Source organism: Drosophila elegans, unplaced genomic scaffold (genome assembly GCF_018152505.1).
Source record: "Drosophila elegans isolate 14027-0461.03 unplaced genomic scaffold, ASM1815250v1 contig_208, whole genome shotgun sequence".
NCBI classification, from domain to species: Eukaryota; Metazoa; Arthropoda; class Insecta; order Diptera; family Drosophilidae; genus Drosophila; species Drosophila elegans.
The window spans coordinates 4,400,566-4,424,593 of record NW_024545578.1 but is presented as its reverse complement, the minus strand read 5'-3'; the positions used below and the strand labels follow the sequence as shown (position 1 = coordinate 4,424,593).

The 24,028-nt window shown below is 35.4% G+C and overlaps 1 protein-coding gene across 2 annotated transcripts; it reads left to right on the top strand.

The window, feature by feature from the left end:
• The first annotated feature begins 636 nt into the window (after window positions 1-636).
• LOC108146394 (C-type lectin 37Db) lies at window positions 637-23,347 on the top strand. Of its 2 annotated transcripts, XM_017272390.2 has the most exons (5): window positions 637-1,619; window positions 6,977-7,444; window positions 16,200-16,303; window positions 21,154-21,262; window positions 22,789-23,347. In XM_017272390.2, the coding sequence occupies exons 1-5, from the start codon at window positions 1,388-1,390 to the stop codon at window positions 23,037-23,039; spliced, it is 1,164 nt and encodes a 387-aa protein (XP_017127879.1). In that variant the 5' UTR covers window positions 637-1,387; the 3' UTR covers window positions 23,040-23,347. The 2 variants fall into 2 exon arrangements, with proteins under 2 accessions (XP_017127879.1, XP_017127881.1); XM_017272392.2 differs by lacking the exons at window positions 637-1,619; window positions 6,977-7,444 and adding an exon at window positions 12,218-12,706.
• The last annotated feature ends 681 nt before the right edge of the window (window positions 23,348-24,028 follow it).

Here is a 24,028-nt window from a genome sequence, read left to right as displayed (position 1 = left end):
AAACGGAAATACCTAAATAAATAGTAATCTATTTCGTATTGTTATTGAAAGCAATCAATATTGGATAGAAAATTCCACTTTGCTAAGCCTAAATAAACCAAAATCGTATTACATTTTCTGATTTTTTATTATATGCATTCGGTATTTGCTATTGAATTCCTTTCCAAATTAAGCCCTAAGGCTATCACGAATATTAAGCTGTTGTGCAAATTTTAATAGCCCCCTTTAAGGGCATTTTAAGTGGCAAGTCAAGGCCGCAGAGGTGCTTCATCTGCATTTCCCGCGAATCTAAAAATAGCCGACAAAGCCAATTTGCGATGGCTGACTTGCAGCGCAGAACAGTAATACGACCTCATCTATTGCACACCTGTAATTAAAAATCATGAGACTGGGACCCATCCCAGCCAGAAATCTTCAGAGAAGGGGTAAGTCGAAGAAGAAGAAGGCGTTGGATGCAGCGGCAGTTTTGTGGTTTGGCGTCTGGTCTGGTCACTTCAAACGAGTTGGGGGCCCCCGGAGATATACACACATATACTATATATGCAGAGTGAGAGAGATCGGGCCAGCTGACCGATCCGCCGATCCACCGAACCACCGATCGACGGTTCGGAGAGGAGTCGAGCGAGGAACTCGTTTTAGTTGCGTTCAAACGCTTTAGTCTGTAAGTTAACACGGCGAGTGCGATCGCAGGAAAGACTCGAGAAAACGCAAAGCGGTGCCCCAGCCTAGATGTTAACTGTTCGGTGGATCGGCCCCGAATGCGAGCAACTTTTGAGATCGCTGCATGGCACAGGCCATAAAAACTGAGAGATCTCGGCGTAAAGAGACAACCTGAAAACCACTCCAATTCTCTGAATCTCACACTCTGCGAAAGCGGAAAGAAAGTGAATTTTGAGTGGAGATCTACGGTGATTACTTAATCCGCGTTCGCCTTCACGATCGCCAGGCATCGAACCCTGGTTACAAAAAAATATAGATACAAATTTCGAAGGCGCAAATTAATGGCCCTAACTTAAAGACCTTTCCCCGCCCCTCGAGCGTTGACAGCGTTGGGCGGAGAAAACAAGAAAAAGTATTTGAATATTAAAAGACTACTGCCGATCTGGCGATCGAGGAAGAGATACAGATACCAGACGACATTTCCCCGATACATATTTGATAATTTAGAAAGCTATGCTGCTGCATACCAAATAAGCTAGATCTGGCCCAGACCCTCGATCAGTTGGCTTTCAGTTACAGCTCGAGATCGGAGGTTATACCATAGCCCCGCGACCTGCCTGACTTTCCCCGATTTTCGGTTTCGTGCATTCGCATTCGAGAGATCTCACAACCAAGTGCACTTCAACTGGTGTCTAAGATTCGCGGGAAAAGTGCAAAATCAGTGATAATGTTACGCCCCACGCTCATCATAGTGCTCATCTCGTTGGCCGGCGTCGATTCCGGCCACAATACACCCAACTCCCGCCCAACCAAAATAAACATCAGCAATGTGCCACACGGTTTCCATCTCAATCAAAACAATCACATCAGCAGCAGCAGCAGCAATAATATTAGCCACTTTGCGGGAGGAAATGTTCCGACTGAGGCCGAACACATCGAAAATGGCCGTGATAAGAGAGGTGAGTACTTGGGTCCCCTTTGAGGCACTTTTCCAAGTGCCCTCGATGGTGGTGAATCCGTGTCAGGGTCAGAGTCTGAATCTCAGTGCCTCACTGCCTGCGATGGACATCATCGAGTGGCAGTGTCAATTGACTTGCAAATATTGCCAATTGCTCTTGGCCAGATTGCTTTGAACCGTAGTAGTATTGGCAAGTGAAAGATGTAGGTGGCAAGACTGTGGTAGCTCAAGGGTGCAGTGGGCTTAGTTATAAGGTTTAAGTGAGAGAAAGCCATTGGTAAACATTTTTTAATTCAAGAAAATTAAGCAAGCTTAGCCATTTGGCTACTTTTATACTTTAATTGAAGCTCAAAGTTTAGTTGTTTTTTTTATGTTTATAAAACTTAAACCATTATATTTATTTCAAACTAAACCTTAACAATATATTATTTCAATTCAACATTTTTTTAATTAAATGAATAATTTAGTATTATATATTAAAAAAAGTAGTTAAGCCATACATACCTTTTATTGTACTTTCTTTATCTTACCTAAATTTTAATGTAGCTTATATGCCCCAAGTTTCTTAAAATAAAAGTCTATTTAAAATATTTGTGATAAAACCAAAATAAAATAAAATTATCTATTGACTGTGTCTAAATACAATAAAACATATTAAATACAATAAAACATACATTAAAACATATAATAAACAACATGAAAAAACCTTTAGATTTATGGTACCAAACGTCGACACTTGAATTACGCCAACGATTGTTTTGGAAATAAAAACAAATCTAGTTTTTCATTATAAATTATACACACATAAAGGAGTTTTAAAATTAGACAAGAACCGAATTTGCATAAAAAATCTCTTCACATTTATCTCCACGCTAATTTCGCATAACATATCAATTCTTAAGCACCTCATCTGTATTGATTTTCATATATTTATTACAACAAAAATGCCGATTCAAAAAAGAAACTGTGGCGTTTGTTATTAAAATGCTAATTGTGTTTCCCATGCACCATTTGGCATTTAAAGATTTCGCATTTCATAAACATATGAGTTCTACGCAAGCGAATCTCGTCACAATCGAGTCGAATCGGAGGCAAACTTTCGCATCAGCGGCTTTATCTCGCGATATATATTAGTTATATGTATAGATTGTGTTCGTATTTATAACATGGGTAGGTGCGTTCAATGCCCATCTTCTAGTTGCATAAATATTCAACAAATAAACGAAACAAGAAATCCAGTTTGAATAATATTTTTGCGATACGTTTGTGATACGTTTCTCTCCACTTTTGGGCTGCGCTTCTTGGCTTTGTTTTTTAAATTGGAATGCAGGTGACCTCAGAATACTAAATAAAATATTGAGTTAAAGAAAACACTGACGCAAATCAGAAAATACATTAAATATCATTATGCTAAAACGAATTATAGCTGAAAGAATTATGGGAGCTGGTGAACAAAATTCGAGTCTTTAACCTCGTGACATTTTGGCGAAAACAAAGCCGAAGAATCGAACACGTGCTGACAACTTTTTCCCAAACATGGCCAATAGATTTATGAGTCTAGAGGGCCAGCTGAGAGCTGAAAGCAAAAAACCGAAAAATAAGAGTTCAAACACCTCTCGACGAGCCTTTTTCAATAATTACTGGGTATTATGCCATCAAAGAATTTCGATTTGCATTGGAAATTTGATTCGCGTGATGATCAGAAATTAGCTGACAGTTGTCCAAAAATAAATCGAATGCTTACGAAATATGCAAAAATTTTTATTTATATGAGAGAAGAGCCATTGAACCTTTGTTTGTGTTGCGCCTACCACTTTAGAAGGCAATTTGTCAAGATAAGGAATTTATAAATATAAATTAGTTGTTTGAACACTCTAACTTTTACCTTTATACCTTTATATAATATTTTTCGACGCTGTCCATCAATCTTTTATTTCTATTTTATTTTTCCTTATATTATTGATATTTATTCGATTTAAAAGTGGTAACAATTTAAATAAAAGTAACTTATATAATGCTTTAAAATATTTGGAAAATTGATGAGATAATTTTTTAGTGAGAAAAAAAAAGTTATATAAAACAAAAAAATATTATGTTTTCAAATATTTGCTTAGCGATCAAAACTTGTTAATTATTTTTTTTTCACCAAAGACATTACAGTCAAGCCATAATTCATTGCTCTCTGCATTTTGTAAGAGTATTACCCTATGCCTATGAATATAATTACATATTTCAGCATTGAATAAATAAATCTTGTTAGTTTGACATTGAAACATGTCTGCCAACTTAAATTAATTATGATCTAATGTATCAAATTTGTATACAGATGGAAAAACCGATTCTTAGGCACCTTGAGATCGTAAATCAAAGAAGTTTGACCACAGCTTGAAATCTGAGGCTTGGCCTGCGTAACGTATACGCCGCATTGGCTGCTCATGTAATTACCCGAAACAAGAGATACAAGCGGATTGCGCAAGCGTTTGAAAAAGTATCTTTACGGAATGTGGATGCTGGTCCACAAACAGTTAAAAAAAAACAATCGTTTAGCGAGCGGAATTGCGAAATCCTTTGTCTCTGGGCAACTCCTCGCAGCTAATTGACCTCTTTTCAGCCAAGCGGCAATTGCACGGCCCTCAAAGTTGCAGTTGCAACTGCAGCCGCTTGTTGCTGCCGCAAATACACAAATACAGATACAGATGCAGATACAGATACAGATTCAGATGCAGAAACATTTTGAGACGGTTCTTAGCCGCAAATGCTGTGATGGTGGAAATGATTTAACGCTTTGATAGGTTCGTTTCGTTTTTCTCTCAAGGCAAAGCCAACATCCTCAGCGAGTTGTCATGATTTATGTGGCCTGTGCAAACGACAATTAGCCGGTCCAAGTATCAGCTATATAGTTGTTGCCCGATATAGATACACATCGCAATGGAGACACAACTGGGTCACCAAGTCGTGAAGTTATTGAATGCCCAGGCCGATCGACAACTGCACGGAGAAAAATTATCAAAAAGATTTAGCAATAAGGATTTATAACTAAAAGATGTGTTATACCAAATTGGAACGGGATAAAATTAAGTTTTTAGTTAAACAGAAATAATCTTAGATTAACTGTCTTAAAAATGCTTTTCTGATCAGGATCTCAAAGAATCACTTCAGGATTTAACGCCTTCGTCTTAACGTTAAACATTTATTATTTGCTGAAGTTAATGAGTTAAATACCTGAATTTTGTAATAAAACAAAAATATTCAAGACCTTTAATTTTTGTTGATTTTAAGCAGAGCATTAAAACTTAGAAACAAGGAAAGAAAATAAGACTTTGAGAGATGAAAGATATAAGTACTAAATTATCTTATCCTGTCCCACTTTTTGGTGTGCACTTTTGTGATCAGTGATCTTAGATCGTGTATCAGAACTCCCCCTCTTATTTTTCTACACTTCAAAAGCATTTAGGCCATCACGTTTCAGCTGTTGTCATATTTTCAATCCCAATTTCAACCGGTCAGCAAATGGCGCCCAACAATGGCACGTAAATTATCTCGCATAATGCTCGTTTAACAAGCCAAGGACTGCGAACTCTTGAAGAACAAAAAGTCAACAACGAATTCTGGCTTTTGTCTGGTTTGTTCAAGTGCGTTGAGCTGCCTTTTGTTCTCCTTTCGATGGTGGCCTCAAAGGCGAAGTCTAATTCCAGCTCAATTGGTAATTAATGCCGAAATTAAAGTCTTGTTCGATGACTTGCCATTCCGCTGGGGCTCAAAAGCACCTGAAGTTCTTTAAAAGTTGTTAGATAATGTTCACATCCGCCGGCTTGGATTAAAAAATTGCTTCAAATATTTGTGCCTTGAGTAACTGAATCGGATTAAGCAATTATAATTATCGAAACTCATTTTTTTTAAGACTTATATTTAGGTTCATTGTCCAATTATTTTTTGTTGTTTTATTGGAACCATAACAATGTTATATTTATTATACATTTTTTACTGCATTAAGTCACAATTATTTTGTGGTATATACAGATATAACACACAAAAATATTTTGTTCAAACCAGATATACATGAAAATGAAAGTACAATTTATTTCCAGTTTAGTTAAACTTTAAAACATGTGTTTATATATATAATTATTTTAACAGTTCAGGGACTTTAAGTTGTATCGAAAATAAAAGCCTTTGAAATTATATAAAAGCCTGCTAATCGATTTGCTTTCCCAATTCAGTTTTCCATTAAATTGCTTCCAAATTTTCACATAATTACTGAAGACACAAACTTTCCATTAATAGCCTCTGATCTGAAATGAAGATCTTTGTGGTCGATTTACGGCCAAGTGGTTCGCCCATTCAGAGAGTCCAATTTCATTAACCGAAGGCAATCAGATAAAGCGCCAAATTATCCGCCAACCAAAGTCAAGTGAGCAGAGGCCTTGTTTTCGGTAATCCGGCATTAATGTTTCACCTGACATAGCCCCATCGAAAGCCCCCAGAAAACTGCTCGTGTCCCCACTCAATCACAGACAAATGTCATGGCGGAATTTTCAACTCTTTTGCCGCGTAATGTTGCGCTCTTAACTGATAAACAAAAAGATATATTTAAAAATATATTAAAAGCATTACGCGTAATTGCGTAATAAATTTAAGTTTATTTTTTCTGTATTTCTGCCATTACACTCTGAAGATAAATTTAACCCGAAATGCCACTCAAATTAGGAGCTGAGGGCTGGGCGGGGCTAATGTATCACCGAGCAGTTAGCATCGGTTATGGCACAGCCAAAGAGCCCGGACATAAGCCACAATATTTATATCAATTATTTGGCAATTTTGGGCTCATCACAGGGAGTTTGGGAAACTGGAATGGGTCGTAAAGCGACTGCAATCCGCTTAACTGCGGGGCAGTAAAAAGTCTTTGCCGACCTTGACACACTTTGTTTAAAAGCAGATGAAATGGCAAGCGAAGACCGGGAAGTGAAGTACAAGGGCCCACGATCAAACACTTTATAAGGGCAACCCCGAATGCCTCAAGACTTTTGAGTGATGTCTGAGTGTCACTTCACAAGCTCGAACGATGTAATCAAAAATTCATCAAGTGACTCGCTCATCATGATGCCCTAACTGTGATATAAAAAATCACCACTCCATTGCCTAACTGTTGCCATTGCAAGGGTAACCATACTTCGTGGAGTTTTTTATTTTAAAGACTTTGTTTTAATTACATTATTTACAACACCTCAACGTGGGTTGTCTGTCCCGCACTTTATGTAATTACTCTTAAAAATCAAAATTTTAGTATTACATCATTTCGGGTGACCCACATGTGGAGCTATGGTACTTGTTCAGTGATTAATTGTGGTATCTTTTTAGGAGCCCAACTGGATCAGAGCGAGATAGCCCGCCAGAATCAAATAACTCAGCAGATATTTGCCAACTACTTGGAGCGACGGCTGTTTCCCAATCGCACGGCCAACCAGAAGATTCCCACCATTGCGGATATTCTGCCCAAGCCAAAACCATCGCCTAGGCCTCGTCCTCGAGGATTTGCGGCCCAAGATGGGGGACATTTCAAGAGGAGTGGTGGTGGAGCCCAGAGGAATCGCCTGGCAGCTGCCGCAACCAAAAGGCAAACCGGCTACAATCGCAAACGAGTTCAAAAGGTGGAGGAGGAGGAGGAGGATGACCAGGAGGAGGATCGGGATCAGCAGCCTCAAGCCAACCAGGAGGACTTCGACTACGATGTGCAGGAATCCCTGCAGAGCGTGGAGTCGGAGCAGCACGATCAGTACTATGGCAACATATTCCATCGCGATCCCAGCGAAAACGAAGTCGATGCTGGTGAGTTAAGACCCTTTTAAAAATAAATTTCAATTAACTATATATTAATAAATACACTTATATAGAAATGGAATAGTACAAAAATAGGTTATTTCATATGAAAATTAAATACAAATTTATGGTTTTAAATAGAATTCCTATTAAACTGCCGTGGTTTAAAAATAATGTGAAAAATATAGGGCTTGTGGATGATAATCAAAGCAAACAATATTTAAATTTAGTATAAAGGACTATGATTAAAAGTTTCACCGCCTTAAGTAAAAAAAAATTGAATATAAAATCACCAAAACATAAAATGTAAATTGATTTTCAAGTTAAATTAAGACTAATCAACAAAGGTAGATATTTATTTATAAATAAAAAAACTATGCTCGCTTTTTCTAACCACCATAAATCAATTCCCCATTTACCCACTCATTGATAAAGCGATCAAGCTTGGAATTTGTGTTAAACTTCACCTTACACATTACTTAGAGGTTATGCCATTAGCCACGCTGGCGGTGTCCATCCATCAATCCATTTTAATTTGTTTAGTTCCACTCGTTCGGCTTCCAACTGCATCACTACAATTACTATCTTATACCATTAAATTATGTCCGTTTTAACTTAACTTTTTTTTTGGGGAGGAATTCCACTGCCTCAAGCAGTTGCCACTTTCAATTCATTCCTTGAAGAGTTGTTTTATGTTTTTTCCTTTTTGAGTACGTAAAAACTTCCATATGGAACACGAAAATTACAATTGAGATTCCTCTGCGTTTTTCGTGTTTTCTTTTTAAGGGATTACAAACAATTATCTGGCAATTTCTATAAATACTTCACTTAAAGTTTTTCAGTTAATTGTTTAACTTCATTTTTACGAGCATTCTGGCCAGTATTTTTTGTATACATAAATGATTCTGAAAATTTCTTACAACTTATATAAATTTTAATTTTGTATAATTTCTTACTCTACTTATGTTTTGATTGTTTTTTTAGTTTTATTTCACTTATAGTGCTTAATTTATTTACACCTTATATTATTTTTACAATTTTTTTCCTCACAATATTTGTATTTAATAGATGGACTTTTGTATTGTCCCTTTTTATATTTATTGAACAATCTTGTTTCACACCATTTTCAATGGAAGTATTCCAACTCATTACCTGCACTTCTTAAGCGTTACCCTTTTTCATTATTTATTTGCATTTCGCAGCTTTTTGTTAGCACTGATCGCTTTGTCGCCTCCGGGACCACAGTGCGTATGATGAATGGCCTCGGGCTGCATATGTGTTTACATAACATATCAGACCGAGCCGAGCCGAGCCTCGTTTTGTCAGGCTATTTGCACACTTTAAAGGCGAAAAAATTGGCAAATTTATGAAACTTTTTATTTCACTTGGCCCAGGGTCGAAACTGGTTGCCAACCGTCACTCTTTTTCGCACCGATTTTAGCCCTGAGCAAAATCTTCCGAAAAATTCACGACCACGAATCGTACCGAATCGCATCGCAACGAATCGAATTGAATCAAGACAAGTCTAGAAGTAGTTCGATGACGGGATTTTATTTAGCTTAAACGTCAAACCATTAAAATTTATTACCCACACACGAGTCGCGAAGAATGTGAAACAAAAGAGCTGCCATAAAACTGAATTCGAGGAGACATTGCACCCACTTCCAGATGTAGAAAACTAGTTGAGGATACTTTGTTAGCGATTCTTTTGAATTCAATGCGACAGTCGTTTGAGATAAGAATTTGCATGGGTTTCGGAAAAGGAAGTTAATTATGGAACATTAAGGGGAATAAACTGCAGTGATTTATAAGCTTTTATCACAGTGTATTTAGAAATGTATATCTATTTTAAATTCAGTCTTTTATTGTTCCATGATTCATATAAATATAAACCTTTAACAGGATATATTAATGAGTATGAAACTAAATCAAAAGTTTTTTAATTGTTTGATAAAACCTACATAATAAATAAATATAAAATTTATAATTTAACCTATTTTTCTATAAAGTAAAATTAAGAAATAAGGAAAGTAAGTCAAATACCCTGCGAAGCTCAAATTGAAACGAGCTATCTAGTTCAACAAACCACCTTAATCACATTCCAAACACAAACAAAAATGAATTTAAAATTATCATACAATATCTGAATTCGAATTTCCATACCATTAGCGTCATACGAATCGTAAAAGCTTTGGTTTCAAGATCCATCAAAAGCCATGTATTGCGTAGAATATGAGGGTAAAATTTTGTTTGAGGAGATTCACCTGTGTCGAATCAAATGCGAGGGTCAAATCAGGGGAGTCTCTCGATTTTAAGAATGGTTTTACGAAATCTATTTTCGGAAAATGTATGCAAATCGCCGCGTGTCATTAGCCAATGGCTTATTATATCATTAAGATTATTAATATATTTATAAAAATTAACAGCAAGTTCATGACAATTAATGATTTTATAATTTATAGTAATTTAAGTTAATTGTTAACATAAGTAAATATTTAAATCACTTCCGATTAGCGGTGAATCTCCCGGACGGAAACCCTAAAGAATTTTTATGTACAACACACGTGGCCTTGGTTTTTGGTAGATAGCAATGAACTCGTCGCCTAAATAATTTTCTGAAACTGACTCTAATCTGGTTTTGTTTGCGTGCTGCATATAAAACTACTGAAAATCGGAATAAATACACATTAAATTTCAGCTGCTCTGAATCGTTTTTTGTTTCACCGATTGCTTGTTTCCAATTAATTAATTAGTCCAACTGCTGGGAGTGGAGAAGAACTGCGAAATTGAAGCGATGCCGCTTACAAGATACCAGAAAATCAACAAAAAAAAATTAATTTAAGGCACGTAAGCAAGACAACTACATAAAGTTGATTTTCATGCAAAAAAGTACGAAAATAATGAAATATGTAAAGCGGTGGCTGCAGCAACAAGTGGTTGCCACTTGGCGACTTGGTTTTCGGATTTCTTCACAAATTGCGGCCATTGCAGATGGGTTTTCCTCTGGCACTTCGACTCTTGCATCTGCATTGGAATCTCTGCATGTTTTTCTGCTGCTGACATTTGCCACAAAAAGTTGTCAATAGTTTTTGTCCCCTTTGGCGGGATAATCAATTTTTATGGCCGAGACTTAATTGCCGACACAAGATTTTTTGTGAACTTAATGGTAAAGAACTTCAAAGGTTTTTTTATAAATGCTGGGTGTGAATGTGTTATTGAACAAAAAAATCTGGGTATTTTAAAATTAAAAAAATAATTAAAGACAACTAAATAATCAAAAGTTAAAATAACAAAGCTTGATTAACAAGTGTTGAGTGCTACAAGATAAATGAGTTTTAAGCATTTTTAAATTAACTAAAACTCCAATAAATTTCCTATCTACACACATGTCGAAAATAACCTGAATCTTCCCAACCTACATTGCTGACACCTGCAAATACATCTTATTATTATCCCACCATTTATCTTCCCATCACTTTTATCTGATCTCTGACAAGCATCACGTATACGCAATGTATGACCGTAAAATCAGCATACAGTTGAATGAAAAGGCAAACGCCAGCAGCTGGAAACGAACAATCTAAGCCAAAAACTAGTTCATCATCTGCATCTCAAGGTCGCCTTATTTAGAAATTCGGCCAGCAACAGCGCGAAGTGAAGTTTTCTGGTTCGGCCCAGTTTGTTCGTAGACCAAAATCAGTGCCCACGTTTGAAATGCATCCAACCTCCCGGGGGGTAATTGCGTAATCCGAGAACTTAGATCAGTTGAGAAGAGAACAAAACTGAGCGCAATCCGTAACCGCAGAAGCGAAACCAGAATTTTGAAATGTTTCCACTTTTAGGGTTGTACCCGGTAGTTGTAGAGTGTGTTAAATCAGTCTAGATTTATGCGAATTCTTTTATTTTCTATGTCTTGCATTTATATTTTATTTAATTTGCTCGTGAGTCACTGGTATTTCTTTAGTAAAGTCTTCCGGTTCCTCAGTCAAATTAACAAAATATTCGTTAAGAGAATAAAAGAAACGAATGTATATATTTACATTTAGCTTTTATTTTCTAAGTGAAAAAATAAATACAATATATTACTTAAAAGTAGAATAAACTTATAACTACTATTTTTTAATTTGAATACAAATTTTTGAACAATAAATTTAAAGAATAAATCAAATTTTCAAAAATAAATTTAATTCCCAAATGAATTGTATTTCTTGCTGTTTAATATAAAACTCATTTTAAAATTTCCATTTTCTTTTTTGGTCCCTTAATAATAGTTTAAAAATTAAATTTTTAAATTAAAAAACACATGAATAATCATTATTTGCAGTCCTTTTTTTTCTGCTTATTTGGTGGAAGGTAACTTTTATTCGAAACCAGAGCGTTCTTTTAGAGGCTTAGTGTTCGCTTTTCACCTTGGTGAGGCTTCGGATTCAGCTTCAGCTTGAGATTCAGCTTCAGATGCGACTTGAGCTCTCGATCTCCAGCTGAGGCTGCGTCAAGTGTTTGACAAACAACCGCAAGTGTCCGCCGACCGTTGGCCATATATCCATCCATGTATGGCCGATCTCGGGCGATGTTAATCTTTCGGGTTTCGTTTCGCCTTTTTTTCGCCTCTTGTGCTGGCCGCGGCAAACAAGTTCGTCTTCGAGTCGAAGATCTTGGACTCTCTCGAACCAGTTGGGTGACTCTGATCTCTCTGAGTGAATCTCTTTTTCTCTGGGAGAGAGATAGACCCCCCTCCAAAAATCTCTGGGGGAATTCTGCCTTGGTTGGAGCCGAGTTGAGTCGAATTGGTTAGTTCTTCGACAACCGACGGTCAGTTTGGGCGCACGCCTGCGCACACCATTTAATACGTTCGAAAACCGAAGTTTCCGTCTCCGCATTTCGCATAACTTTCGATTTCATACGATAAGCATCTATTTCTTATTAAAATAATTCATATTTCGAACAAAACAACCGACGACCGGGAAAAATATGCGTTGAAAACACAAAAGCGAAATCTTTTTGTCAATTTACATTTACAAATATTTTACGGAATTTTCAGGGTAAAAAGTGTGCGGAAGTGTGTAAACCAAACAAAAAATAAAAGCAAATTTAAAACGGAAAAAAATAACATTTGCATAAATATCTGAATACATAAAATATCTGAATAGCTGAACACGATTGGAAACATGCAAAAGTATTTCGTTTTGTCTGTGATAATCTCCATCCAACTGCTTTGCAGTCTGGACAGGACGATGGCATCGCCCAACAAAGGACCAGGTCCTGTAGCTGGTAGGTTTTTGTGAAAAAATAAGCGACAAATTAACCATTGCATAACCCATACAAATCCTGGCCATAAACAAAAAAATAAACAAGAAACCAAAAACAAAATATAAGCCCACTTTCACTTTCTCGAATTGGGTTGGTTGGCTGGGATGAATGTGTGAAGTTGGGAAGCTTAATTGGGGAGTTTAGAGCCAAAATAGATGATGTATAAACTATGTTCAGACAGCTACCGTTTTTCGTGACATTCCTTTTTAATTTATCGCGACTCTCTCTGTTTTTGGCCCGTTCCGATTTGTTTTACCTTTTCTAGTTTCGGCCATTTGGATCGAAATTAGTCAAATGCATTTTTGTTGCCTTTACTGTTGCCTGTTGAAATGTTTGTAATAAAACAAGCCATTTCGTTGACACAAGCAACTCATCAAGAGCAAAAATAAATTTATACAAAAGCCAATATAAATCACTGAAAAAGGAGACCAGGCGCAATTTAGGTTAAAATCAATATAAAGACAACAAAAAATCAACTGAAGGTCAGGACTAAATTTATAAACAAAAAGAATTGATAGGGCTTTAAAAAGAAAATTGAACAGTAAGAAGGAATAATTTAAAAATTGACGGAGTTGATTATTTTAAAAGTGTAAAGACTTACATTTTTTTTAAACCCACCTAACATCCCACCCATAAATCTTCTAAATCTAAATCTTATCTCAATCCAAGCAATTTTTCGCTACCCCATAAACAAATTGCAACCGTTAGAGAAGATAATAATTTATAACATTTATAAAAGTCAAAACCTAATCATAAACATTAATATAACAGAAAAAATCCATTTGAATATTAAAAATTCTTTTGTTCGCTTGCAAGTCCAAGCTAATTAACATAAAACGCGAAAATATTCTTCTACTAAATATATATGTATTTAGCAGGAAGCCACAGCGATAAATGTGGTTGAATGTCAGCTTGATAATTGGAGTTAAAATATAAGTAAAGCTGTGCGTTTCTGGACATATTTTAGGTGCCGTTCCAACGAAGGTTAAATAATTAAATAATACTTTTGGGAGAGAAGGGAAGTAATGCTCAACAGGGTTACTAAATTGACATTGACTTTTCGCCATTCTGACAAAACGCCTCTTGTGTCAAAACTGGTTTAAAACTCTTATGATAAGTCGCCACTACACACAAGAAACCATAATCGAGTAGTGTTTGCCTTAAAAATTAATAAATAATCAATGCATAAATATATATATGAATTTACGGTTATCTTTGAAGTTGATTGGCGAAGGAAAGCTGCATGCAAATTTTATGTTTGTTCGGATCTTAATCAATTTGGCACCTTTAATTTGTTTCAAGTCTTTGTTGATTATTTAGAGGGGTGTGGAAAAGATGACTTCGAGGAGCAGGAAGAGGACAGCTGGTCAGAAATCCAACCGGTCTTTAATATTGCTTATATAGCAATGAAATTAATTAACAAAGAAGACTTAATTCCGTGATGCAACACGTGCAGAAAATTTGCCAAAATGCAGATTGCAATGAAGTCGGGAATTCACCAAGCAATCAATTAGCAACATTAATAGGTGCTAAATAAAAAAAAACCGTAACAATGTTAGTTGCTTGAAATACAGATAGAAATGAACTGTAAGGGGAGCAAATTATAGTTAAATAAAGATCTTTCCAATGTATTTACACAAACATATTTACACAAATCATAAATCATAACGTCTTAAACGATATGTTTTACGACTGTGTAAATCATGAATGAAATAAAAATTCACATCTTATTAACATGGGTAATAAATAAATATATTAAATGTATGCATAAATATACGTGGTCCAACAAAATTATGGGCATACTTCACGAAACCAAGCAAACAAATAAAGAAATAAGCATAGTCTTAAAATATATTCATTTAAAAGACAACTGTAAAATTAATAAACACAAATACAATCATTTAGATCTCTTAAATATAATGTTTTTGGCATTTAATCCATTCTCTTAGCTTAACAAAAAAATTAAGAAAGACGTTAATTACATTAACTATCCGAACTTAATGAAATTCCAAGAAAACTAAGTAAAAAGTCTATTTAAAACGAATTTGTTCGTAATTAGCCAAATTCACAGACACCTAAAACTGTTGCCTAATCTTCGCATTGTTAAATCGTTGCATTAAACCGCCTTTTGTATTGTTTACGATGGAGTCAAAATGTTAACTGCTTTTTGTTCATGTTTTCGCACGGACTTGGCCTGTTGTTCAAAGTAAATTTATTTCTTTTTGGAGTAAACCCCATGTCACTACGCCCCCTTCATATATCAACAGCATTCGACAATCGCCATCACCATCGCCATCGCTATCGCCATCAACAGCATTTGGCAAAGGCCTTCGCAGAATGTTTGCAGATGGGCAGACATGGCGTATGATTAATTAATAAACATTAGCGGAAAGACAGTTACGAAACAAAAGGGAAACTGTTTCGCTTTTTTCTTTGTTTTTAGAAAGAATATAACGTAAGTGACCTTCACATACTTCAGATCAGACAATAGATTGACCAGACCTTGATTTAGATATCCAAAAAGAGTTCTAGTTTAAGCTGGATTGGAGTTAGCGCGTCACTGCGGATTATGCTTAAGTCACTTGGACAAGTAGAACTGGTTGTCGTAGAAATTCTAAAGGCAACCAGTTCCAAACTCGAATTTGTTTCCTTTTGACATCTCGACAGACTTTCATAACTCAATCTGTGGGTACAACAAACATTTCGCGCATCGTTTGCAATTAGTCTTGAAGTCTTTTGTCTAATCTGCAGCCAAAACGCCGTTAAAGGTGGGTATGGCATTAAAAATCACAAATTAAGATTGGTTTTATGCGGTAATTAATTAGTCAGAGGGAACTTTAAAGATGAGTCAATCTAGAAGTAAAAGAAATCTGGTAAAAGCGAATTTAAATTATATGCCCCTATAAAATGTATAGTTTAATGTTTTTCTTTTTTGGCAATTCAACATTTATAGATTTATATTAGGCGTGCATCAAGCACGAGGCAACCCAGCTTATAAATTTTTATGGACCAAAAGAAGCGCGAATTGACTGCATATTAACTATTTTGGGCGTTTAAAATGTTCAAACAAACCAGTTCATAATCCTTTTAACCAAACATGTTTATAAGTTTATTTTAAAAGTCACAGAAACTAGATTTTTAATATTTAATTTTTATTTGTTAGAGATTTTGTATTGAGTATTTTATATACAATTTTAACAAAAAATATAAAATAATAGTGTTGTCCAAAAACTACTTTTGGATCTTATTAAGAAATTGTTATATTCAAAAAATATGTTTTAATTTAATTCTCAGATCGGCTTGATCAGCCTTTAATTTTGTTGTGTGTATCGTAAGGAAGAAATCCTCAAGTCGAAACCAGCCCATATTTTCCACGTTTTTCGCTTTAATTCTTATAACTTTGTTGGTTTTTGCAAGACGCTTATCCTCCATCCTTTTCGATCTTTATTTATAGACTGCCCTAACTGCGTGGACGAGTCGCAGTACACGCCGAACAAATGGACGATGCCGCTGCTGAAACTGGGGGAGAAGCGTTACTACCTCGGCATCTTCTTCAAGGTGAGTGGCATTCCACGCCCCACAAAACGGTCCATAAACTTACCGGCCGAATGCAACTGACCCGGCCAACGGTTTCAACCAAGTCCGGTTTGATGGGTCTCGGGTTTCTCAACAGCCGCTGAATGCAAAAAGATGGCATATGGAATATTACAGCAGGGGCGGTTAAAGAAGCTTAATTTCATAAATTACACATATCAGCAGGTTTCTGGTTTAGTATGGGGTGTAGGAGGTAAGAGAATAAATAATTAACAGTTAAAGTATTTCCGTTTAGCTTCGATTTGTAATGTATGTATTTGTAACAATCGGAGTCGCCTATCACAGTATTTAAATAATTAAACAATTAAAAGTATTCAACATAAGCAGTGCTTCATTTTAGGGCATTTACATCTTATTAATAAAACGTAGTCTTGCATTTCAATTTTATTTATCTATTTTGGGCACAAAATCGTGCTCTGTTTTTTTATTAGTCATGACAAATTAATTTAACTGTCATCGTTTCTTTGTTAAATGACATATGATAAGATAAAATTAGCCACACCAAGTATTAATTTATAAATTATGCACGAATCAAAAACGTTTTTTTAATTAACTTAGTCATTTATAAAAAAAATTTGAATTCGATTGATGCAGCGAAATCAAATTGACCTAGTGCAATAAATATTTTAAGCCCTTAAGCACATTTAATTACAGTAAAACAGCTTCAAAGTAATTTGAATTCCTTGTAAATAATGAATAGAGACAGTACATAGTACATATCCAATTGCAAAAACCTTTAAAAACTATAGAGCAATATGTGAACTGATATAGCAACAAACGGCCTTAGAACTGAGATCAAAGGGAATTTTAAAATCAAAGCTGATGACAGAAACAAAATACCAAGCAAAACAAAAACCAATTCCCATCAAGTCGACCATGAATTGAAATATCTAGGGTATCAAAAAGAGGCGCGTGCTTGGCCACGCATCGGTGGATATAGTAAAATGAATAACAATGCCGCTATTCATATTAAAAATGAATTAGTCAAAGCATCAAAAAGGCGTTCATTGGTCGTATGATTATCAGAAAGAGTAGGCGACACTCCGAGGAAGTGAGACGGAAGGTGTGGCTATACTAAAATTAGCTACTTAACTGGTTTCATGTCAAACTGAATTATATTTTCATATTCATAAAATGCATAGCATTGCCTCCTTGAACTTTAAAGGTAGGGTCATAAATCTGAAACTGCTTCAACATTGTAAAATTAATAGGATGCATATGGTTAGTATTAAACAAATCGGCAAACATTTCAGGAAGAGGTTAAATGGTGGATTTATGGTTGGATTGGTGGGTTAATAGATTTGTGAACTGAACGGAACCTTGTCTTCTTAAATGGCAAACTATAAATTTGCGGTGAGCCAGGTAGAAAAAAATGCGGCTGATCACCTATTTTTTATTATTTAGTGAGCTAGTTAATGTTTTAGTTATTAAAGATAAATTTTGAAAAAATTGTAAATCGAAAAAAGGGTAAATCGAATTTAAAAATGCAAGTAAATTCCGAATAAGCCAATCCTGCAATAAATATATCATTAAAAAAACCAGAATGGAATCTCACCTAACAAATACCGTTTAATCCCAAACACAATCTCTGAATTGCTTGGCAAAATAAAAATGTTTTCGTTAATTTTTTATACACAAGCGATGACAAATAAATCTCCACAGTTTTAATTCGACATTTGAACGGTTTAATTGCACCAAACAGCAGAAAAAGCAAATACATAAATTTTTAATCAACTTTCGTTGCATATTTGGCTTTATAAACGTTCCTGAGTGAGCGTGTAAAACTCAGCAATTCTATTTGGAATATGCCGCCGGATAAACAAAAAGAAATGAATTAATTATTAGCTCGTTAATTAAGAACAACAAAAATCCATCTCCCTCTAACCAGTCGGCTGATTAGGCAGCAGATGCAGTGAGCCACCCAGAAATCAAGACCGAAAATAAATCCATAAATATTCCCAAATTTGTTATTTCGCCAACGGTACCTCGCTCTCTGTCTAAAGCATGCCATCCCGCTCCCTCTAACGCCACCCACAATTGCCCAACCAATTGTCAAAGCGATTAAAATTTTAAGCATCTGAAGGTTGGCATTTTAATTTGAATTTAATTTTTAATTCGTTTTATTTGATCTTACCCTAACTGAAATAGGGATGCAACGATTTGATATTCACTTAAAAACGATATTTATCAGTTCCATTAACATTTGCATATTCATTGTTATTGTGGCTATCTTTACGACTCTGCTATTAATTAATTTGAATTTAATTATAAAATTGATTTTACTCTAATTGAAATGCAAAATAAAGTAAGGCTGCAAAAGCATAAATGCTACGATGCAAAAGCATGAATGCTACGATGTAAGTTCACAAAGTCTGTTTATATTTATTAATATTAATATTTAATAAATTAATATTTATCAATGGTGCCTATTGAACTTCTATTTTCGTTACCTAGATCTAGAACTTTAAATTTCAGTTCAAAATTCTTATATATCAATAAAGATTTGAATATTCATTGTTATTGTGATTATCTTTACGACTCTAAAAATTATCATAATTTCCCTATATACTGAGACTTAACAATTTATGACCTAACGGTTTTTTCCGCCACAATTAAAAATGTAATCCCCAATATAAAATTTTAAGAGCATTCCTAAGTTTGTTAAACAAATCAGAAATTTTTAATATATAATTTTGATGTTTCTGTTTTCGTTTATTTGGTTTTCTTTCTCTTTTCATATTGGCGAGTTAATTAACCACGCATATCAATTCCAAAGTGTTTTCCGATTATTTATGGGTATCTCTAATTAAGAATTCTTACCTCAGACTTTATAAGTATCTCAAAGTCAGTTCAGTATTTGGCTTTTTGTTTCTCTTATTAAGCAGTGGCACAATGTTATGCAATACCTATGAGCAATTTAATGCAAATTCATTTCGCGTGTAAATATGCAAATGAAGCAATTAAATTTTTTTGGAGGTAAATAAGACTTGACAACCGCACAGCCGGTAGTCGAAGGCATAATGTCATTTTGGGCTTCACGCAGGCGCAAATCAAATCAAAGCTAATTGATAGAAGCCTGTGGTGAAAAGGGGATGAGGTGGAGGAAGAGGGGAGGGGGAACAGGGTGGCTATGTGTTAAGGCGGCTGTGCTAATGACATTAACAGCATGGCCAATATTTTGTTGCCACTCAATTGAGTTTTGTGTAAACTTCAGTCGCCTAATTGGTCGACTTTGCCTATTGCAAATGACAGAATTTTGTGGGTTACAATTTGATTAGCACAAAATTGTTGCCTAATGTAAGAGATAAAAATAATCGTGTTACATTTTATGTACGGTGATAAAATAATAGTTTAAAAACTTGGTAGCAAAGTCATGATTTCTATAAAAAAACATCGATCAAATGATTGCACCTATAGTTTTAGTTAAAAAAATAAATTTAAACGGCCCTTTCTAATACATAAAAATATGTTTGCCTAATGAGATAGTAATATGAATACTAGATCTTCCTTTAATATCTGAACATTTTATTTAAATTTAAACCATATTTATCTTAGAACATCAAGTAAATAAGCTTACAGATTTAATTTATTTATTTAGATACAGCTTCTTATAGTTGTACAACTACTGGTAAATAAATTCATGGAATATTTAATATACAAATTAATTACAAATTTATTAGCATTCTTGAGAATTTCCCAGGGTTCTTTAACCATAATATAACAAAGGCTTTTTTGGAAAGTTATCCTGGCTAAATGCACAACAAAGACTTCGCACAACCATGACAACCATACGAATGGCTTTTCGTTTTCTTTATTCTCCTCAAACAAAATCAAAGTACGAGTCAGACAAGGCATTAACCTTCTGCAGTTTCCCCGGGCAGAAACTCGGGGCCATTAAAGGCAACTGACTGTTGGTTGTTGGTTATTATGAACCAGAGTCCTTGTTTCACCTCGGCACACCAAACTAATTGACTTCTCGAGGCGGTGAGATGAACCTTTTACAGCCCAATAAACACTTTCAGGGCGCAAGCCAAGTGAAGGCATTAAACACCTTCCATCTGCCACCCCTCTGGTGGATGCCACGTGTGTGGCTTGTCAGGATACCGCATCTCCCGCTTTATTCGCGCACAATTACGGCTAATACAATTAAAGCCAAGTTAAGAGGCGGAGCAGAAACAGGATGCAGGATGGATAGTTGCGTAATCGATTTATGTGCACATCAGCTCACAGCAGGAGATATGGCCCCTAAAGCCATTCGATTTTTTGCTAACCATCCATTTCTGCTAATGACCCGGCCAAAGTCCATTAGAGTTAATTGAATATGTAGTTTGAAACAGGGACAGGATACAATCTACCGACCATATAGGACAAAACCAATTCAGATTTCGATGCCAATTTCGATGTTGATAACATTTAGATAGGCTAACCGCATCAGATACAGAACAGCAACACTAATTGGCAACAAACCCACGCAGATCCAAAGATAAACTCAATTTCCATGCGAATGCGTGACCAATGCCGCCCCTTTCACACATATCTCCACATATGGACGCAAAAAAAAAGAAAGGAAAAAACAGGAGCAAACAAATCTCTGGCACTTTTATTGACAAGTGTCGGGGTTGAGGAAACCGAGTTTGAATGGCACCTTTCGGCTCGCTTGGCTGCCGATGGATTTGGATCTAGTCTCTCGGAAACTGGGTCAACCGATTTGCGCAAACACAATTATATAATCTTTAACTTGGCATGCATCTTAAATTCAATTCAATTCAACTCAATTCCATTTGTGTGTTTGTTTTTTTTTTATTTTATTACAGGCAAACTGGTTCAAAGCCACACAATATTGCCGATACCATGGCATGCATTTGGCCAGCATTTCATCACAGGAAGAGAACGATAGACTGGAGAAGCACATACGTGACTTTGGTAAGTTCGCAAAGGAGTTGCAAAAAACCTTCCTTCGCAGAGTGAAACTGATTAAAGGAAGAAACGAGCCTGGTTGGAATTAAAAGTTAGAGGCAAACAAGTTTTTTTAAGGAAACATTTTTCTCGGAAATCTATTTTTCACAGCTAAATAAAGTCTTTAGTAAACTTAAAACCATTTAAAAAGGTATTTATAAGTATGTCTTACAAAAGAGAAATTCAATTTTGTCAAAATATCTTTATTCTCCAATTTTATAACAACTTAACACGCTATAAATCTTAAAGTATATTAAAAATAAAAAGTCAGACGTCAATTTAGACATTTTTTAGACACTGACAAACAAAGTGCAATTTAATTTTATAAATATCATTTATATAAAATATTAAATAAACTTGCTAACACCTTAAAGGTTATTCAAATAATAAAATAAAATAAATAAAAAAACTAATACGATTTAAATTAAATATAATATATCTTTAAGAATAATATGAAAATTTTTACAATATTTTACAACTTTACACTTTAATAAGAGATCTTTAAAATGTCAAAAGACTTCATAGGCATTCCTGCTTAAAAAATTACATTAACTTTTAGGTACTTTGTAAGATTATTTATATATACAAAATCATATAAGTCATAATGAATTTTTAATTTCCGTTACAGCAATTGCAGCAGATTTACTACTGAGTATTTGCTGGTCTAAAAACTATTTTACCCTGCCAAGCTCTAATTGTTATTATTCACCCACTTCTCTGTGAGTGGGCGTGGCTTTTGCCCATGGCCCTGCGGCGGTCAGCTTTCAACAAAAATGTGCAACATTCACTTTTTCCGTTTGTCTGCGTCTATTGCCATGTGTGTTTTTATGGAGATTTATGCAATGGAAAGTGCAGCGGAGTTCGTTACTCCAGCTCCCAATCCGACCCCCTTTGTTGGGTTTTCGGTTACCAACTTCCGTGTATTATGGCACTGCTAGAAAGTCCAGTCCCCTGACCACTCAACAGTTCACAAAGTCCCCTGGTTCCATTCCTGGGGCATTCGCAATTGCTTTTGTTTGCTGGCCGGCTCTATTGTCATATTGATCGGCTTTTCCACTGATTTCAGTTGTTGCATGCCACGTTGTCTACAGTCTATGGTCTAGATGACAATATGAATCAGGGTAAAAATGTTTTGATTGGGTACGTCAGACAATTGAAAGATTTATTTTAATACTTTTTACCAGTCGGTAACTTAGTAAATTTAGGCTTCGATTATCTTGGCGTATTGAAATAGAATAGGTTAAGGTTCTCGTTTACAGAAAGTTTGGCAACTTGTTTTAAAAATTCAATATAAAATAATTGGATTACTTACGTTTTTTGTATCAGTTGATAAATAAATTATAGGAAAATTAAGAAATAACTTAGAGAAATTCAAGTAACGTAAATATCTACAAAAACAATATACCTCACATTCACACTCAAACCCATAGAACAAATTTTATATTTTTCTCAAGTCGAAAGCATAATCCGAACGCTTTTCATTTAATTTCCAGGCCTGGGCCACGAACATTTCTGGATTTCCGGCACGGACCTGGCCGACGAGGGCAACTTCTTCTGGATGGCCACCGGGCGGCCCATCACATTCACCAACTGGAACGCCGGCGAGCCCAACAATTTCCGGTACGAGAACGGCGAGGAGGAGAACTGTTTGGAGCTGTGGAACCGCGATGGCAAGGGCCTCAAGTGGAACGACTCGCCCTGCAGCTTCGAGACCTACTTCGTCTGCGAGGTGCAGCCCAATTAAGGGGATTACGATACGATAGCTCAGCATCTGTACTCCATATCCGTACATTCGTACATCCGTACATCCGTAGATCCGTAGTCCATATGCGATAGTGATTAACTAGTTGGGCTTTCACCCCAGTGAAGGTGAATTTGAATGTGAATGTCGAACATTGACAGCTGAACGATATAAATTCGCGTATTCTTAGCTTAGTTGCGTAAGTGTAAAAAAAATTCTTGTTGATAATTAGCTAGTAACCTAATTAAATTATGCCTAGGATTGCCTTATTTTCTCATGTAAAATATAAATAAAATATATCTTAAAATTGATATCTATTAATTGTTTTACTTTTCTTTAATTCTTAAGAAAAAGAATCTGTCAATTTGAATTTGTTTTGACATCACCTATTTCAAAATAAAATTTAATGATATTTAACATGCTAACAGTATATGCCTTTAAATAGCCTTAAGATCATATAAGACCACAAATGTTTAATATTATCTTTTATTAGCTTTATCAAGTACATTTAGTTCTGAAATTAACTGTCATCGAAATATTATTAAGAAATATTTCCACGTGAGCTTAGTGTTTCCATCAAAATTTACATTTCCCTGCACAAACTAGTATTTTGGATTTCGTCCCCACATTTTTTAATTAGCTTCGTAATTTTCCGACGCAAAAATTGATATCCATCAATTGTGTGGCGTACGAAATTTGCAGCTTGTTGAGTTGGTGGGAAATAAGCTCATCATTTTATTGCTAATTCCCATGGGGTGCAACGGTGCGTATGAGCAATCCATTTTGAACATCACACCCATTCCGCCTTGATAATTTCCGGCTTGATAATCATGTTTTGCCATAATGCGCGCAAATAAAATTGAAAGTGCCTGTCAGCAGTTTCCCCTTCTCTTCCCCTTTTCCACAGATATTTTCACTGGGGATGCAGCCACCTGTCTGTGCGGCAACTAAACAAAACTAATGGCGATAAAATAATCAGCTGGAGAGGTGGA

Coding starts and splice junctions, on each gene's coding strand:
- LOC108146394 (XM_017272390.2), top strand. CDS start 1,388: ATGTTACGCCCCACGCTCATCATAGTGCTCATCTCGTTGGCCGGCGTC. Junction 1,620..6,976: donor AAATGGCCGTGATAAGAGAG/GTGAGTACTTGG, acceptor GTATCTTTTTAG/GAGCCCAACTGGATCAGAGC. Junction 21,263..22,788: donor GAAGCACATACGTGACTTTG/GTAAGTTCGCAA, acceptor TTTAATTTCCAG/GCCTGGGCCACGAACATTTC.